Genomic DNA, 17,651 nt, shown 5'->3' with positions numbered 1-17,651 from the left:
GCTACTTTTAAAAATGTTTCATGAATAAATACATGAAAATAACAATGAAGCATTCTTATTCAAATTTATATTGTAATTTTAAAATAAAGAAATTTTCTGATTTTAAATCAAATTTTCTGGCATTTACATGTTTTTCAAGGTATATGTGGATGCCTTGACAATTACAGGTACTTCAGGTAGGATAGATACCCTGTATCAATAATAGTGAGTACAATTCTGTATAATTATGCCTCCTCTTCGGTTTATAAAAGCACTGCATTTTTATTTAATTGATGTTAAATATTCCCCAGAGAATCTCGCAAGTTTGTTTAGCATTTGCTATGTTTATACCAGTTAAAACTGTCTCGAGGTGGTCAGAATTCAGATACGTTGGCACCACCGTTCACCTTCGGGAAGGTTACAACGTATTCAGCACGTAGCAATACTTTTTAACATTTTAATACTACTCAATCGTTATTTGCTCATCGGATTGAGTGACAAAGGTACAACTATTTTTGAAGTTATGTCAAGTGGGTGGGCTTTTGGAATAAGAAAGACGGCGTGAGGGAGAAAAGTGGCGTACGTGACCAATTGCATTCGCTTTTCTAGTCTTTAGTATGTGCCTGCCAACTAATTTTAAGATTTTATGTAGTTGCGCGGTGTCTACTGACAAAAAGTCGAGAACAGTAAGAAAAACGAAATGTCCTGTTCATTGAAATAACGTTGAATAGTTTTTAAATCATAAAGAATAAATGAAACAAAATTCAAGACTTAACATTGTTTAAAAAACATTGTTACTACTCTAGACTCTGTGAAACTTGCTCATTTCCTGACTCATAGGAATACAAACTATTGCTTTCATTATCAACGTCTGCTATGTAAATATCAGTATTCGCAATCAAACCGAAGCAATTTGTGAAATAAACTATTACATAATGAGAAACAGGTTAATCCAGCACTATTTCTAATAATAAAGTATTCTGATACCAGATGACTTTTTTAAAAAATTCAGTTTCTTTTTTTGTTACATTCAGACTTCAGAGTAAAAAATTGTCTCGAAACCGGGAGAATAAGGAGAAATTTTACGAAAATTCTTTTAAATAAAATAATTGCATGTAACATATTTAATTCAATATGAAGCGCTTTAAATTTCTAAGATTTGAAGTCGGAATATATTAGAAATATATTATGATGATATTAGAAATATCAAGAAAAAAAACAACTATTTTTCTACAGAACAGTTGAATTTTTATGAAGAATGTTAATTTAAATCAAATATTTGAATTCTCATCCCAAATAGATGTAATTTCGATCAAGAAGATTAATTATCTTCCAAAAAGTTGAATTTTCAACAGGAGATGAATCGTTAACAACAAAAATTACAACCAATAAAGATAAATTCTCAACGAAAAATTTATTAGTGGATACTTCAACCGAAAGAGATTTTAATTTTAAATTAAATGCAGCTTAATTCAACTAAAAACGGGAAATTTTCAATTGATGATTTCTCAACCAAATAGTTTTAGTTGTCGATAAAAAGATGAATTTTCAAACCAAAGGTCGAAATTTCTATCCAAAATTGCGAATTTTCAAGAAAATCAGTTAAAGTTTCAACTCCACAAAATGTGAATTCTCAATAAAAACAGTTAATTTTCAACCAAACCTTAGAATTTTTTACGAAAATAGTTGAATTTTTAAACAAATAGGGTGCTTTTAAAACAAAATCATTGATTTTTGAAAAAATAATTAAATTTTCAACAAATATATATGAATTTTAAAGCAAAAATATAGGAATAAAAATTTCAAAAAAATTATCTTCCAAATAAAAGACATTAATTTTCTATTAAAAACAATAATTTTCTATCCAAAATATGAATTTATAACAAAAAACTTAATTTTTTACCAAAACAGTTTAAATTTCAACCCAAAAAGATGAATTGACAGCAAAACAGTTGAATTTTCAGCCATAAGGGATTACTTTGAAGCAAAATTTTTGAACTTTTAAAGAATTAAGCTGAATTTTTAACCAAAAATATAGTATTACACTTTTTGATTAAAAAGAATTAATTTTTCTACTGAAAGATGCATTTTCAATCAAAAAGGACGAACTTTCTATCCAAAAAGACGAATTTTAAACTCAGTATTAAATAAGTTTAACCTGAAAAGTTGAATTTTCAATCCCAATACATGCATTTTTAACAAAAATGTTAATTTTTAAACTAAAAGGACCAAATAGTACAATCTTGAACAAAAAAGATGACTTTTTAAGTCATATACAGTAATACGTTTTTCAATTAAAAAGAATTAACTTTTCTATCAACAGATGCTTTTTTAATCAAAAAGGGCAAAGTTTCTAATCAAGTTTCAACAAAACTAGAATTTTCGACCAAAATTGTTGAATTTTTAACAAAAAAGTTCATTTTCAAACAATTACTGGAATTTTTAAATAAAAAGGATGACTTAAATTGTATATAAAATTTTCTATACAAAAAGACGAATTTCCAAGCAAACAGAATTTGAAAAAAAGAACTTTTGACAAAATAGTTTAACTTGAAACAAAAGAGTATAAATTTCGACCAAAATGTAGAATTTTTAACCAAGAGTTCAATGTTTGACCCCAAAATATGAATTTTTAACAACAACTAAAAACTTCATTTTTCGACCAAAAAATATTAATTTTCTGCCCAAACAGTTAAAATTTCAACCCAATAAGATGAATTTGTAACGAAACAGTTGAGTTTTCAACCAAAAATGAATACTTTTAAACAAAATTCTTATATTTCCAACGAACTAATCAAAATTTTCAACGAAAACATAGTAATAGACTTTTCAATTAAATAGAATTAACTTTTTCTACCAAAACATGAATTTTCAATTCAAAATGACGCATTTTCAAGTCGTCAAAAAAATGTAACCAGAAAAATTGAATTTTCAACCCCAAATATATGAATTTTTAACCCCCAAGAAGATCAAATATTAGAATCTCGAAAAAAAAGATGACCTTTTAACAGAATAAAATTTTCAACCAAAATAGACGAATTCGGATTCAAAAATATAGCATTAAACTTTTCAATTAAAAAGACCGAACCTTCAACCAAAAATAGTAGGATCGCTTTACTGGGTTTTGTTAATTCAGTTCACATTTAAGCGAACAAACAAAGAAAAGGGGAGAATTCTCGAAAAAGAGGGTAAAAATAGGGAATTCTGAAGAAGAAAAAAAGGACAAGAGTGTGAAGTCTGTAGATTAATATTCCAACTATGCCTTACCTTAGTTCTTTGGTTTATTGTGTATTCTCCCAATTTCCCATTGTTGTGCATTTTGTTCGCCCTCATAATAATAGCATCAACCTGGGAAATGAGCAAGCCTATGTTGGGACATTTTTCTTCTTTCCCATGCAACCAGGCTATCTGATCGCTGCGAATAGTTCTCGAGTCATTTGCACCGGCATTAGATACTAATTGACCATCTTTAAATAAACCTGCACTATATACGTCCAAAACTTCATCCAACACTGCGAGACCGATCTCGTCACCCATAAATCGGTCCAATGCACACAAACCGTAAGTGTTCATGTCTTTGATCACTCCTTCACAGATGTCGTCGATTAAACCGTTCTTGATTTTTTGATAAACTGTCAGTTGTGACTCGTTGTCATTAAGGCCTAATTGAGGAAAGTCTTTCACGCCGTTAAATTCATGGGACAGCATGCCTGCTTCGTTTTGTCCCTCCAATGTTGGATTTAGAGATTCTGCGGTGGCTCCCAAAATTGTTGCTTCCGAGCTCCCCTCCGATGTTATCGGCGACGTCCAACCGTCCGTACTTTTCGTCGATTCTGCAGAAAAAGGTTTCAGATTATCTGTATCGTCTTGAAATATTGAAAGAATGATATGGTATGTTTTTATAGAACGAATTAAAATTTATATTTAGAGTCACGCCTTATTAGATTGGATATCAATGATGAACTCTTATTAATAAATATTGCAGTAATACAATAACAGAGTTTACTTTTAAGAGTTAATAATAATCATTATTCAAAATTAATTTCTTTATTATATACATTTTTAAAAGAATGAAACCTTTTAGAATTTCTGGAAAATTTATAATCTAAATTATTGTATAAAAGTGATTTCTGAAGACAATGCAATCATAAGGAGAATAAATTCTTTTAAATAACATTAATACAGATAACACATTTTGAAGATTCCAAGTTGAAATATATTGCTTTTTCAATAAAACAGTTGGATTTTCATCGACAACAAAATATGCATTTTCGACACAAAAAGACGAATTTTCAACAAAAGAGTTTAATTTTTAACCAAATTATTGAATCTTCAACCTACGAAGATTAATTTTTAATTAAATAATCGATTTTTCAACCAAAAAATATTAAATTGCAATCAGAAACAGTCGCATTTAACCAAACAGTTGAATATTCAAGCAAAGAACAAAAAAAAAATCATTTTCAACCAAAAAGACGAATTTTCAACAAAATAATGAAACCTTCCACCAACTAGTAGAATTTATAGCCAAAATATATGAATTCTGATCCCAAAAAATATTAATAGATTTTTCAAATAATAAAAAATTAACTCTTAACCAAGAAAAAGGATGTTTAAAAAAAAGTTGAACTTCCAACATAATAATTCAGTTTTCCATTGAATAATAGAATTTGTAACCAAAATAGATGAATTCTGATAACAAAATATAATAATAGAATGTTCAAATAAAAAAATTACTTTTTAAGAGAATATAGTTAAATTTTCAAAAAAATAATTCATTTCTGAACTTTTCAACCAAAAAATGGATTTTCAATCCAAAAAGACCTACTTTCGATCCAAAAACACGAATTGTCAACAAAGCAGTTGAATTTTAGGCAAAAAAAAAGCAACCATAAAAGTTGAATTTTTAACTAAAAAAACACGACTCTTCTACCAAAAGGAAGAATTATCTATCTGATGACGAATTTTGAACTAAAAAAAAATAATAATTAAAAAAAGAGGAACCTTTTAACAAAAATGCTGGATTCCCAACAAAATAAATCACGTTTAACAACAAAAAAGACTACTTTTCAACCAAAAATAAATTTTCGATCCAAAAGTACCAATTTTAAACCCAAAAACACGAATTGTCAACAAAAAAGTTGAACTTTCGACCAAAAAAAAACAATTAATTCCGAACCGAAAATATAATAGTAGACTTTTTATGAAAAAACAATTAACTCTCAACCATAAAACATGAATTTTCAAACAAAAAAGATGAATCTTCTACCAAAAGGACCAATTATCTATCTAAAGACGAATTTTGAACTAAAAAAAAGGAGGGGCCTTTCAACGAAAAATTTAATTTTCCAACAAAAAATTCACTTTTAACAAAAAAAAAACACTATTTTTCAACCAAAAAATGAAGTTTAAATCCAAAAGAACCTAATTTTCATCCAAAAGTACAAATGGTCAACAAAACAGTTGAATGTCAGACAAAAAAATTCAGTAAATTTGATTGAAAACGGAAAAAAGACGAAATCTTTTCAAAAAATGGAACAGAAGGCAATAGGGCAGAGTGCAGACTTTGAATTTTATCAAATCAGCTTATAGCACTCTATTTTTTGTTACTTTATCATGACAAGTATTAGTAATTAATTATAGGACTAATATTATAAAAGTTTTCGTTCTCAAATATAAAACTAACATTCATTTTTAAACTCAACATCAATTTTAATATCTTAAATATAAACTGATCATCGAAATTTTAACGGAGATGGTTGGTGACACAGAGCACAATTCCAAACACATTTTTTTTCGAAGAGGAAGACGATATTTATTGAAAAAGTAAAAACAAACATGAAAAATTCCCGGTCAGTGGCTATCTTGAATAAGACAATAAACACAGTTAAGATAATATAAAAGCGAGTTTCCTCAAATAGAATTATCATTATATTTCTACAACAATGTAATAAATTAAACGAAATTATTTGCATTTGGCAGAAGATATTTAAAAGGCGACACCGCACAAGCACGTAATCATTCTATTTTATTTTTTTTTAAACTGAATACCGTTTGAAATAATTGTCGGGGTCTTTATTAGATTGTCAACGGCCAACATCGATTTCGAGGGTGACATTCAGAAGAGCACACTTTCCCTAAACAGTTTCACCTTGTACTGAACCTTTTAATAATACTTTTTTTCGTGCCATATAGCTTTCCTTGTACATTAGAGAGAGAAAAACGTACATTAAAGAACGTAATGACGGTACACCGCTCGCGACACGTACGCCCCTAGGCACTGAAATTTTATATGTAACCCAATGCCAAAGCTAACTGGACCACAATAAGACGAATTGCCGAAATTTGAAACTGACACTTTTCAAATGTTAATAGAGAGTTTCCTCCAATATGTTAGCAAACATGTAATAGTAAATAAAAAATATTTAAAAGTAAATTTATTGTATTTACTGACAGAAAATATTTATCTAAGAGTTCGAAAGTGTAGAAAGTTTCAGTTTATAAAATCCAACACCGACAACAATGTATTCGACATATTAGACTAGTATCTAAAGTCAGTGTAAAAATGTCTCAGATAATGTTGAAAACTACAAAAAAAAAGAATTGATTATGTTTTATAAGAAAGGAAACACAATCCCCGGATTTGCATGAAATGCCACTTTATTTTTATGCGTGGTCTAGAAACGAACAGCGAATTTCTTGATACGTACCACGGAATCGATCAACCGAAGGTCCAGCCACTGGTTCCTTGAAGAGCACCTCGTTGAGGTTATAGTTATTCGTCATGAATTCCGACTTTTTTACAGCGTCTAGTACTTGACTAGAAATAGCGTTGTGTGTAAACGACCTCGCAGAATTCGTTTCAGATGCATGCGTCGAACAAAGTGATTTGTGTCGTTTCCAGTCGAGTTTCTGATGCTCTCTAGAACAGTAAACAGCAGCTTTGCACCGTGAGCACCTAAGCAGTCTGTCGAACTGGCCGCAGACCATACACTTTATACCAGGTTGCACACCTCCACTTGCTTGCGTACGACTGATCATCGACGCCGAAGTGGGCAGGTTCGCCGCCGAGATGGTCGACATTTCGCAGACGTTCAAAGTCACATACGCTTGACTAGTTGATACTCGAACTCGACGGATGTGTGGGGATAGTTTGTAAACAGTCTTGCTTTCGGCACCGATCTCACTTTGGCCGCGTGCACTCGCACAAATTATTTACAATACCTTGCTTCTCGCGAAACGGACAACAGATTGCCGTACTGGGCCCGAATGATCGTTTATCGAAAGAAATGCCTTTGGGTTGAGTTCCTTCCCACGCCTCCTTTTCTCCTTTTGCGTGCTTTTGCGAAGTTATTTCGCAATCCGTGAGAGCGCGCCACTTCATTATGACACTTTTTCAAGGCCATCTCAGTGACACATGGCCACATGGCAGATATCTGCATTTTTAAATTCATTACTGTTAAGAAAGTCATTGTACGAGAGAAGAGATTTAATGCAGCATTATTGGGTTGCAGACTTCACTTTTCTGCGAAATTCGTATAATGTCAGTGAAATTTACACTCGATTTTTAGAACCTATCCTCAAAAAACCCGGTGTGCTTTGTTGTTTTCTAAGGTTATATCAAAGTTATATGCATTTCCAAAACGGACGTTGAGTTATTTCTCCTGACTTTCGAGTTATATTTAAAGGCTAGTTGCCTATTTCAAATTATTTTGTTGCTTTAAAAAGATATTTGATAGAAAATGTGGGAGTATCTAAAATCACCAAAAAGTCTTCTGCTTCTTCTATTGCCATGGAGACGACATGAGCGTCCTGTCAAAACAACACGTGATAATGGTTAAAAGGTGATTTTTACGAAAATGAATAATTTTATACAAAACATACAAATTAAGGATGGCGAATACACAAAAACAATTTATACCATGGTACGATTTTCAATACAACATCTAAATACTTTTCAATTCATTAAGTGAGGTTCGACTTTATTTTTAACTCGTGAAAAAATATTTTTTTAAGGTTATTTTGTTCTAAAATTTTATTTAAATTTTTGTTTTACCTACAAATGTCGTTCTCATTGTTAAATTATTTTCAGATAAAAGAGCAACGATACACTGAAACAATCCAAGTTTTATCGAATTTATTAGATTCTCATTCCACTGTAAGTATTGGTTACATTTTATTCCGATTGAATTACCATTTGTTATTTGACAACAAATAGTTTAAACTTTTTTGTTTAGATTTTTAGTGATACCATTTCTTTTATGACTTTCAAATTCATTAAAATAGGTAATGCATAAAATTAATAACTAATTAAAAATAATATTTCGGTCTCATGCCAGCGATAAAAAATAGTGTCAAAATAGTTACATCAAATTATTTCAAGTATTAAACTTAAGTATATTCCAAAATAAAAAAGAGTGCAATGGCAAATTAACTATATTTTTTAAGCAAGATTCCTTGTTTTACAATGTTCATTCAAAATATTATTCTTTAGTCATCTATAAATTATGAATATTCCTATTTATTCCCCTCTTTCTCTTGTTTTCCACTTAATTGCGAACTAACTTAAATGGAAACCATTAAGAAAATTCTAACTATTTTGGTTGTAAGTTCATTTGTTTCGGATGAAAAGTATAATATTACATTTTTTGTTAAAAATTTTACTATTTGATTTAAAACTGAATTAATTTGTTGAAAATTCAACTGTTTTGTTGAAAATTAGTCTGTTTGGCTTGGAAATTCAACAATTTCATTGAAATTTTTTTAGGTTTCTTTATCGGTTAAATATTCAACTATTTTGTTGAACATTTATTCCTTTAGTATGAGACATCGTATTTTTGGCTCGACAATTCAACAGTTTGTTAGAAAATTTAAATATTTGGCTAAAAATTTATGAAATTTCTTGAAAATACGTCTTCGGTAGAACATCAATTTTTTTGTTTGTTAAAAATGTAACTGTTTGGTTGAAACTTAATCGCTTTTGTTTGAAGATTCAAAGATTTTTCGAAATAAGTTTTTGTTGCTTAAATCCATTTATCTTTTGGTTTTAATTAAAATCTTTATTTTTTTTATTGCGTACTATTCATTTTTTTATTGAAAATTTATCTTTTAGTTTGAAAATTCAACTTCTTGTTTTTGTTTACAAAATAATTTTTTAACTGAAAATTTAACTATTTTGTTGAAAATTCAACGGGTCGGTTGTAAATTAATTTTTCTGTTGAACGTTCATACTTTGGAGAAAAATTCAACAATGTTTGTTTAAATGTTTAATGTTCAATGTTTGTTTAGAATTCAAATTTTTGATACCAAATTAAACGTTTTGTAGAAAATTATTTTTATTTTATTTAAAAATTAATTTTTTTAAATGAAAATTTAACTACTCCATTTTTAAATTAAAATTGATCTCTTTTATAATAAAAATTCCACTATTTATTTTAAACAATTATTTAAACGAAAAAAATATATACTAAAAATTAATAAAATAAAGTTTGGATTATCGTGACATCCATTGTTCAAACTATTTAGTTGAAAATTCTTATTTTTGTAGAAAATTAGTCTTGTTGTAATTCAACTTTTTGGTAAAAAATGTATTTATTTTGTTGAGAATTCATCTTTTTTAGTCAAAAAAATTAATATTCGATATTGAAAATGCATTTTTTGTTAATACTTTAACTACTGGGTAAAAAAATCAACTTTTTTGTGTAAAGCTAATCTTTTTGGTTAAAAATATAACTGTATGATTGACAGTATTAATCTGCTCTTTTTGGTCCAACTCAACTATTTTTTATTTAATATAAAAATCTTTTCTTGGGTAAAATAAGGAAACAAATTATATATATGCATGAAAAAAATGTTTAAAATGTACATTTGTTTATAAAATTGTTTATATAAGTAACCATTTTTGTCATTAAGAAAAATATGAAGGCAAAGAGCCTTTGAAAGACATTTCGAGTTGAGTTTTGTAAAAAATTAAGCTTATCAATGAAAAAATGGTAAAAATGCACATTTAAAAAAAATCGCTTATATAATTAATTGCCATTTTTTTTTTTAATTTGGAAAATATGACAGAAAAAAGTCTTGACAAAACAGTTGAAGTTGACCCCGCAAAAAAGTGTTAATTCCAGTTTATGTTTTCACACATTTCGTAGTTAAACATTTATTTATATTTCGATTTGCCCTATTATAATTATATTAATCGTATTATTAGTGTATACAATTCCTGAAAACAAAACCAAAAATCTAACGACCAAATTTGGACAACCGCCATAAAATGTACCTGTTGTAATTGGAAAAAAAAAGATCCTCTTAAAAAAAAGTGGAAAGAAAAATGAGAAGGAAGGGGATTTGGTTGGTTGCCTTCTCATTTTTCTTTCCTGTTTTTTTTTATGTATTTTTTCTTTTTTAGGAATTATTTATTATTATTATTTTTAAAGAGGATCTTTTTCAAATTACAATAGGAATATTTTTTGTGTTTGTATTAATTCAATAATTAAATGATGAACTTATAATTAATATTAATAAGAAATATGAGCATAATAATGATTGTTGTATAATTATATCCAATTATATTTGTTTTGGCTATCATTATTTACTACATCTTCTATACTTCATGTATTATTATTGTCATAAAAACGTGATACCAATAACATTCTCAACTTATTAAAGAATTATAAATAACATCAGTCTGCCATAATCCTGAAACAAGCAGTATGAGCTAGCGAAAACGTAAGATTATTATGGATGAGTGCATTGTGAATAGGATTGAATTTGATGAAAAATTTAAAAAATACTATAGTGACCGAAAAACAAAAAAAAACCGGTATATGTGGAGCGAAGATCAATGAAATAAAGACAACAGTTTGCTATTTTATATTGTAATATTCACTCAATTTTACAAAAAATGCGTTCACAGTTTAAATGCTACACTTTTAATGTTAATTTTAACCATATACTTCTTGCCAAGACCGAATTTTAAAATAAAAATGCAATTTTCTTTTCTTTTTATTTATTTTATATGTAGTTCTTTCTTCTTGAGATTTTTATTTTCACAAGAAGAACAAGAGATTACCTGAAAAAATTAAAGGACAATTGTGTATTTTTCAGTGAGTTTTAACTTTAATTTTTTAGTAAATGTCTAAACATTTTGTGATCGGAATGAAACACAAAAATAAATTTTTTTTTCAAAAGGTGTGAAAATATGAATTTAAATTAAAAGACTTTTTAAATACATGACATTAACAGGGTGTCTACTGATCTTGAAAACCTTGGAAATCTAGAACTCTCCTTGAATTTTTTTTTAAACCTTGAAAACCTGGAAATCTTCTTGATTTTTTCACGAAAACATTATTTTAAATTTTCGATGTTAATTCAGTTTCAGAATTAGAATAAGCCATGGGCATACAACGCATTTTCCGAGGGGTTGACCACTCGGTTTTGAGTGTACCACTGATTTCAAAATGTTACAAGATATTTCTGAGCATTTAAAACATTTCAAAATATTTTAAATATCTTTAATATTTCATAAATATTTCACGGATTAGAGCGATTTAAAAAAGGCGCGCACGCCAGATTTCAATAAAGATTTCACAAACATTTTAAAACTTTAAAGATTTAAACGATTTCAAAGATTTAAAAAAGGGTACAGTACACCATATTTCAAAGATTTCAAACATTTGAAACGATTTTAAGAGGTTTTAGAACATTTGAGAAGATTTCAAAATATTTCAAATAATTCAATGACTTCAATCAATACAAAATATTTTCCAAACAAAGATTCAAGAAAAATTATATAAACATTTCAAAATATTTCACAAAGATTTCAAGGATTTTAAACATTCTAAAAAGGCGTGTACACTAGATTAAAAAGTTTTCACAAAAATTCCTCAGAGATTTCGAACATTTCACAAAAATTTTAAAACTTACAAAAGTGTTTAAAGATATTAACAGTTTAAATATTTCAAAACTTTTCAAACATTTTAAATAACTTCAAAATTGTTTAGGAGATGTCAAAATATTTCACAAAATTTTCAAAGATTTTAAAACAATACGAGAATTTCAAAGATTTCAACAAGGGTACAGTACACCGTATTTCAAAGATTTCAATACATTAAAAATATTTTTAATGATTTCAAAAGGTTTCAATAAATTTGAAAAGATTTATAAAGATTTTAATAATTTCAAAAGAACAGAAAATATTTCACGAACAAAGATTTTATAAAGACGTGAACAAATTTCAGATAGTTTTCGTAAATTTCAAAGCTTTCAATGACTTAAAAGATTTCAACAAGGGTACACAGTACAACAGATTTCAAAGATTTAAAAATATATTAAACGATATCAAAATTTTTTATAAGATTTCAAAAGATTTAACAAAGATTTCAAATATTCCAGTGATTTCAAACGAATACAAGAGACATAGAGAAGATTTCACAATTTCTTTAAAGAATCCATAAGGATTTCAAAAGATTTGGAGAATTTTAAAACATTTCAAAGATTTTAAGCAAACGCAAAAGATTTCACAAACAAAGGTGAAAGAAAGAATTCACAAACATTTCAAGAATTTTCAAGATTTTACGAAAGCTTTGAAAAATGCCAATAGATTTCTCAGAAATTTCACCGGAATTTCAAGCTTTCACTAAAGTTTGTAATACTTCACAAAGATTCCAAAGGATTTCACAAAGACTTTAACAATTTCAAAGACATTACAAAGATTAAACAATATTTCTAAAGATTTCACAAAGACGACTCATGTTCGCAAAAAATTAAGAATTTGTTTATTTACGATTCGGCTTTCTTTAGAAATTTTTGGCTAATAAAAAACGAAATGACTCATTTTGTACATGTATGACGAACGCTTATTTCATTATTTGATGTAAAAACGGAGACCTGGAAATTTTTTATTTCTTGACTGTGAAAACCTGGAAAAAATCTTGAATTTTGTTCCTATGAATCGCTAGACACCCTGAATTAAATAATTATTCTTATTATTTTGTAAAAGGAAATTTCATTAATTAGATGAGCATGAAAATGAAAATAAAATATTAAACAGCTGTTTAATGTATTTTAATACCCTCTATGACTGTCTTTCTGTAATTGCTCAAACTTAGCAGGCTTTCAGAATACCTGAATACTTTTCTAAATGCCTAAATAAACCAGGCACTTGAACGACAGGTATAGATTTCGTCCCAAATTCTTCTAATAGAGTCCCCATTTTATACTTTTACACATTTGAAAGACTGTCATTTGTATATTTTATAAGATAAAAGTCTTAAAATTACACGTTTAGTTAAAAAATGATTCTAGAATTTAGTTAAATGATTAAAAATCATGCAGACTGTACACAGAAGCGGTGGAGCCTTTTTCTGGAGGGAGGAGGCATATACTTATAATAATAAATGGTACATAATTTTTACATATTATAATAATATTATATTATGATAAATTTTACACAAATATTAAATAAACAGTAAATAGTGAATAATAAATACAGATATAAAATTCATGCCAAAGATTTCACAAAGGTTTCAGAGAGCGCAAAAAGATTTCAATAATTACCGAAACATTGCGCAAAGATTTCAAAGGTTTTGCAAAGATTTCGGATAAATGAAAAAGATTTCACAAAGACTTCACTGACTTCAAAAGGATTTCATTAAATTTATCAAATATTTCAAACATTTTGCTAAGATTTCACAAAGTCTTCAATTATTTTACAACAATTTCAGATAGACTTCAGATTCCACAAACATTTCACAATGATTTCAATGCGTCCCTATCATTTAAAAAGATTTCAATTATATTTCAAAGATTTCTGATAGATTTAAAAGATTTGACACAGAATTCAATGATTGTTCAAAGAGTTCACACCGATTTTAAATATTTCGAATTGATTAAAAAAATTTCATAGACTTCAATGATTTCCCAAAGAGTTAAATAATTTCACAAATTATACCAAATACTTTTTAAATATTCAAACATTTAGCAAATATTTCGAAAGATTTCTATAATTTTCCAAAGGTTTCATCAAGATTTCGGATATATTTAAAGTATTTCAGAAAGATTTCAATTATTTCGCAAAGGTTTTAGATAGATTTTTAATATTGCACAAAGATCTCAGATAGTATGGACAAAAATTCTTGCTAGGGCGGAAGTATAAATTTAAAGTTGTTAAGGTATTGGAAAGAAAACCAATAACACTTACCTAAATATAATAATAATTATTATAAATAACTTACCAAATAATAATGAATTGTAGAGAAATAATTAATTAATTAAATAATAATTAAAGCAATGACAATGCAATCAAAGAACTCTAATCACTCAGTTCTAAAAACGAATAAATTTGTATCTGGTTTACAATTTCAGTCCTTATACAATTTTTTCAAATAGGCTCTAGAACGATGTTAACATTAACAATATTCAGCAGGTAATGGAATTTGAGAAATTCAGTTAAGTTGCAACTGGACTATTCGGCGAACACAAATTCCGCCAACGGTCAGGATTTTACCTGCAAGCATTCGGGCCCGCTTTATTTTCTTCTCCATTAGATTTTCCTCTCTTTATTCAGTTTAGTTTATCTAATTTTATACTGGAAATTTTTTTCAATTTTTTAATTAATTTTGACCAACCAACACTTTTTTATGTAAAAACAAGATAAACAATATTTCTACCTAAGTTTTCCTTTGTACCTTTTTAAGATCTTAAAATTGATTCGATACGATATTAACTAATGCTTAAGTTAATGACTAATTGCGATTAGATAGGATTAGCTGCTGTTTGAAAATTATTTAAACAATAGCGTAGGCTGAATTTTTTTGCAGAATCAACCAAAAATGTATTTTTCCTATGACGCCTTGCTGTATTTTTTTTCAAATTAATAAAAACTGTTAATTATTTCAACAAATATTTATACACAAATTCATATTTTCAACATTATTCTGCAAATAAACCTTTTGATAAATAATTACACATCTTGAACATTTTTTAAGCACAGGATCTATTTTCTAAGCAAAGCAACTAAAAATTTATTTTTAATGACTCTGCTATGTTACATTACCAATGGATAAGAACAGTTAATTATTTGAACAATTTTTGTGCACTGACTCTTTATACATAGAATCCTTACAGTCAATTAAAAAAAAAAAATTAAAATTTCTAATTGGAAGTTATACAAACTGAATTGGAAATTAAAACACTCAAAGTGGAATACTTTGATTTTAAAACTTTTCAAATTAAAGCTTAAATTTTTAAAAATTGAAACGTTCAATAATTTTCGCGTATGAAATAGAAGCTTTTAACACTTGTCACTTGATAAATTGATCATTAAAAGCCGTTAAACTTTAAATATTTAATTTTGAACTTCAATTTGATCAATCCTTTCTTAATTGCTCAATTCATATTTGCAGCCAAACGATTGTTCTTTTTCAAACTAGGATTTTGTGTTTCTTTAGTAGCGATTAATCATTATTGTTTTTTTCAATATTATACCATTCCTATTATGTTTAAACGCAGAAGCTTTTTCTTTTATATAGCAATCATTTACAAATCTTACTTTAAAATTATCCCATTGAAATGTCACGTACTAATTGATTTCACAAAAAATGGAGAATCACACAGATTTTATTTTTTGACCTAAATCGAATGGCGCTATTAATTTCTCCAAATGTTTCGTGCCAAAATTTTGATTGAAAGATTTAACCACTTAAAAATTTTCATTTATTATCCCTCTATTATTAGGGCTAGCTTCAAGAATTTTAATGATACTATCAGTTAATGAATGGTTAGTGGAATAGATTATTAGTTAATGGATAAAGAGGTTGATAACGATTGACGGCTCAATGGGACTGAGATTTCCCGGCCATTAGCCCGGGAATTCGTCTATCATTTACTTGTCACAGGTCTATCGCAAACGAAATGAGAATTTCCATTTTGGAAAAATTTAAACGATCCAATGAATTTAATTATTAGACTTCAGAGGGGGCAAATCAATACTTTACCCGTTTCTGTTCGGTTTCTGGAGGGAGGGGGCATCACCCCCATATAATTACATGTCCCGTTTCTAATTCTCAACATTAGAAAAGTTATTTCTTCATGTAAATGAGAAAATGCGTTTGTACCGATATGTCTTCAACGTTTACTTTGTTCTTTAGTATTCATATATTATATCATTTGAAAACAATTATCGTTACTGTAGCGAAACTTATCATTCTAACAGTTGTTTGAAATGTTCGAATGATTCCGATAAAAAAGAAGTATCACAAAATTAAAAAGTAAACTAGCCTTACATTGGTTAATTATTCTGAAAATACAGCGAATTACTTCAAATTTACAAATTTTCGAAAACACATTAATAGTCCGTGGCATCAAGTAAACGCTTGTACATGAGTCAGAATATAATTGTGGTTATCCAAAAATATAAATATAATTTGATAAAGTTTAATACATTTAATAAAGCTTAATAAATATAATTTATTAAACATTTTAAGATAATTCAGACTGATCAAATTTTTTTACAGTCTAGGCCATGTCTATCTCTTCTGGCTCATTGTTATTTCTATACCCAAGACTTTATGGCAGCGGCAGGATGTTATGAAAAATTGGTACAAATTTGCCCGGAAGAAGCTTTATATAAACTTTATCATGCACAATCATTGCATCAAGCCTGTATGTATCAAGAAGCTTGGGCTGTGTGTTCCAGCATCAGCAACCAAAGTAACTTAGACGATAAAGTGAGAAAGCTACAAGCAGCCATAAAATATGGACAGGAGGATGCCATTGCAGCCAAAAGTATTGTCGATCAATGTGCTACTGATGACATAGACACAGAAATTAATTTAGGCTGTTTATTGTACAAGGTATTTTGTTTTCCAATATGAATATGCACATTAGGGTGGCCTTAATTTTTCACTTTACGAATTTTGTCCCCCCCCCCCCACAAAATAATGAAATTTTCTACCAAATATTAAAATTTTTATTTAAATTTGCCATAAAAAAAAAGAAATCTCAAGACAACAGTTAAATTTTAAACCAAACAAAAAAGACTTTTTGATAAAATTTTTGAATTTTCAACAAAATAATTCAATTTCCGACCAAATATTTTAATTTTTATCCAGAATGTGAATTTGCTATCTAAAAGAACAAAATTATCCATTAAAAACGAATTTTTAAGAAAACAATTAATTTTGTAACCAAAATGAATGATTTTATGGCAAAATTGTTGAATTGTCAACAAAATAATGAAATTTGCAACCGAATGTTCGCTTTCTTTAACCAAAGGATGAAATTCCTATCGAAAAGAACGAAACTTTTAAAATAAATGTTTTTTCCAAGTTTTTACATTTTTCATTAAAAATAAAGCTTTTTATTTAAAATGGCATCATCAGTGATATTTGGTTGATAATTGAAATAATAAAAACACTGCTTTTTCAGGTAAGTACTCAGAAAAATAATTTTTCAAGCAAAGAAGATGATTTTCAACCATAAAGATCAATTTTCTATAAATAAAGGCGAATTTTTCACAAAGTATATACATTTTCTTAAATAGTTTAATTTCACAATAAAGAATATCAATTTTCAACCAAAAATAGAATAGTTTAATTTTTCTGGTAAAAATCGATTTCTTAAAAAAATGGATGTATGTAAAAGGGGCGAGTGGCAGGGCGGGCGGGGGGGGGGGG

The 17,651-nt window shown here is 28.0% G+C and overlaps 2 protein-coding genes across 5 annotated transcripts in view; one reads left to right on the top strand and one right to left on the bottom strand.

Moving 5' to 3' along the window:
* LOC117179352 (egl nine homolog 1) overlaps positions 1-7,152 on the bottom strand; it is a 28,023-nt gene extending 20,871 nt beyond the window's left edge. The window contains exons 1-2 of the mRNA XM_033371046.1: positions 6,690-7,152; positions 3,247-3,812 (exon numbers count right to left, since the gene is read on the bottom strand). Coding sequence (XP_033226937.1) covers positions 3,247-3,812; positions 6,690-7,062 — 939 coding nt within the window. The 5' untranslated portion in view covers positions 7,063-7,152. The remainder of the gene's footprint in view (positions 1-3,246; positions 3,813-6,689) is intronic.
* Positions 7,153-7,340: 188 nt separating this feature from the next.
* Positions 7,341-17,651, top strand: part of LOC117179350 (tetratricopeptide repeat protein 30A) — a 28,271-nt gene continuing 17,960 nt past the window's right edge. The window contains exons 1-3 of one of the 4 annotated variants that reach the window (XM_033371042.1): positions 7,341-7,522; positions 8,072-8,137; positions 16,491-16,829. In XM_033371042.1, coding sequence (XP_033226933.1) covers positions 7,397-7,522; positions 8,072-8,137; positions 16,491-16,829 — 531 coding nt within the window. In that variant the 5' untranslated portion in view covers positions 7,341-7,396. Of the gene's footprint in view, positions 7,905-8,071; positions 8,138-16,490; positions 16,830-17,651 lie in introns of all 4 variants that reach the window. The other 3 variants (XM_033371045.1, XM_033371043.1, XM_033371044.1) reach the window with 3 other exon arrangements.

Source organism: Belonocnema kinseyi, chromosome 9, assembly GCF_010883055.1.
Source record: "Belonocnema kinseyi isolate 2016_QV_RU_SX_M_011 chromosome 9, B_treatae_v1, whole genome shotgun sequence".
Taxonomy (NCBI): Eukaryota; Metazoa; Arthropoda; class Insecta; order Hymenoptera; family Cynipidae; genus Belonocnema; species Belonocnema kinseyi.
This window is presented reverse-complemented; position numbering and strand designations above follow the sequence as displayed.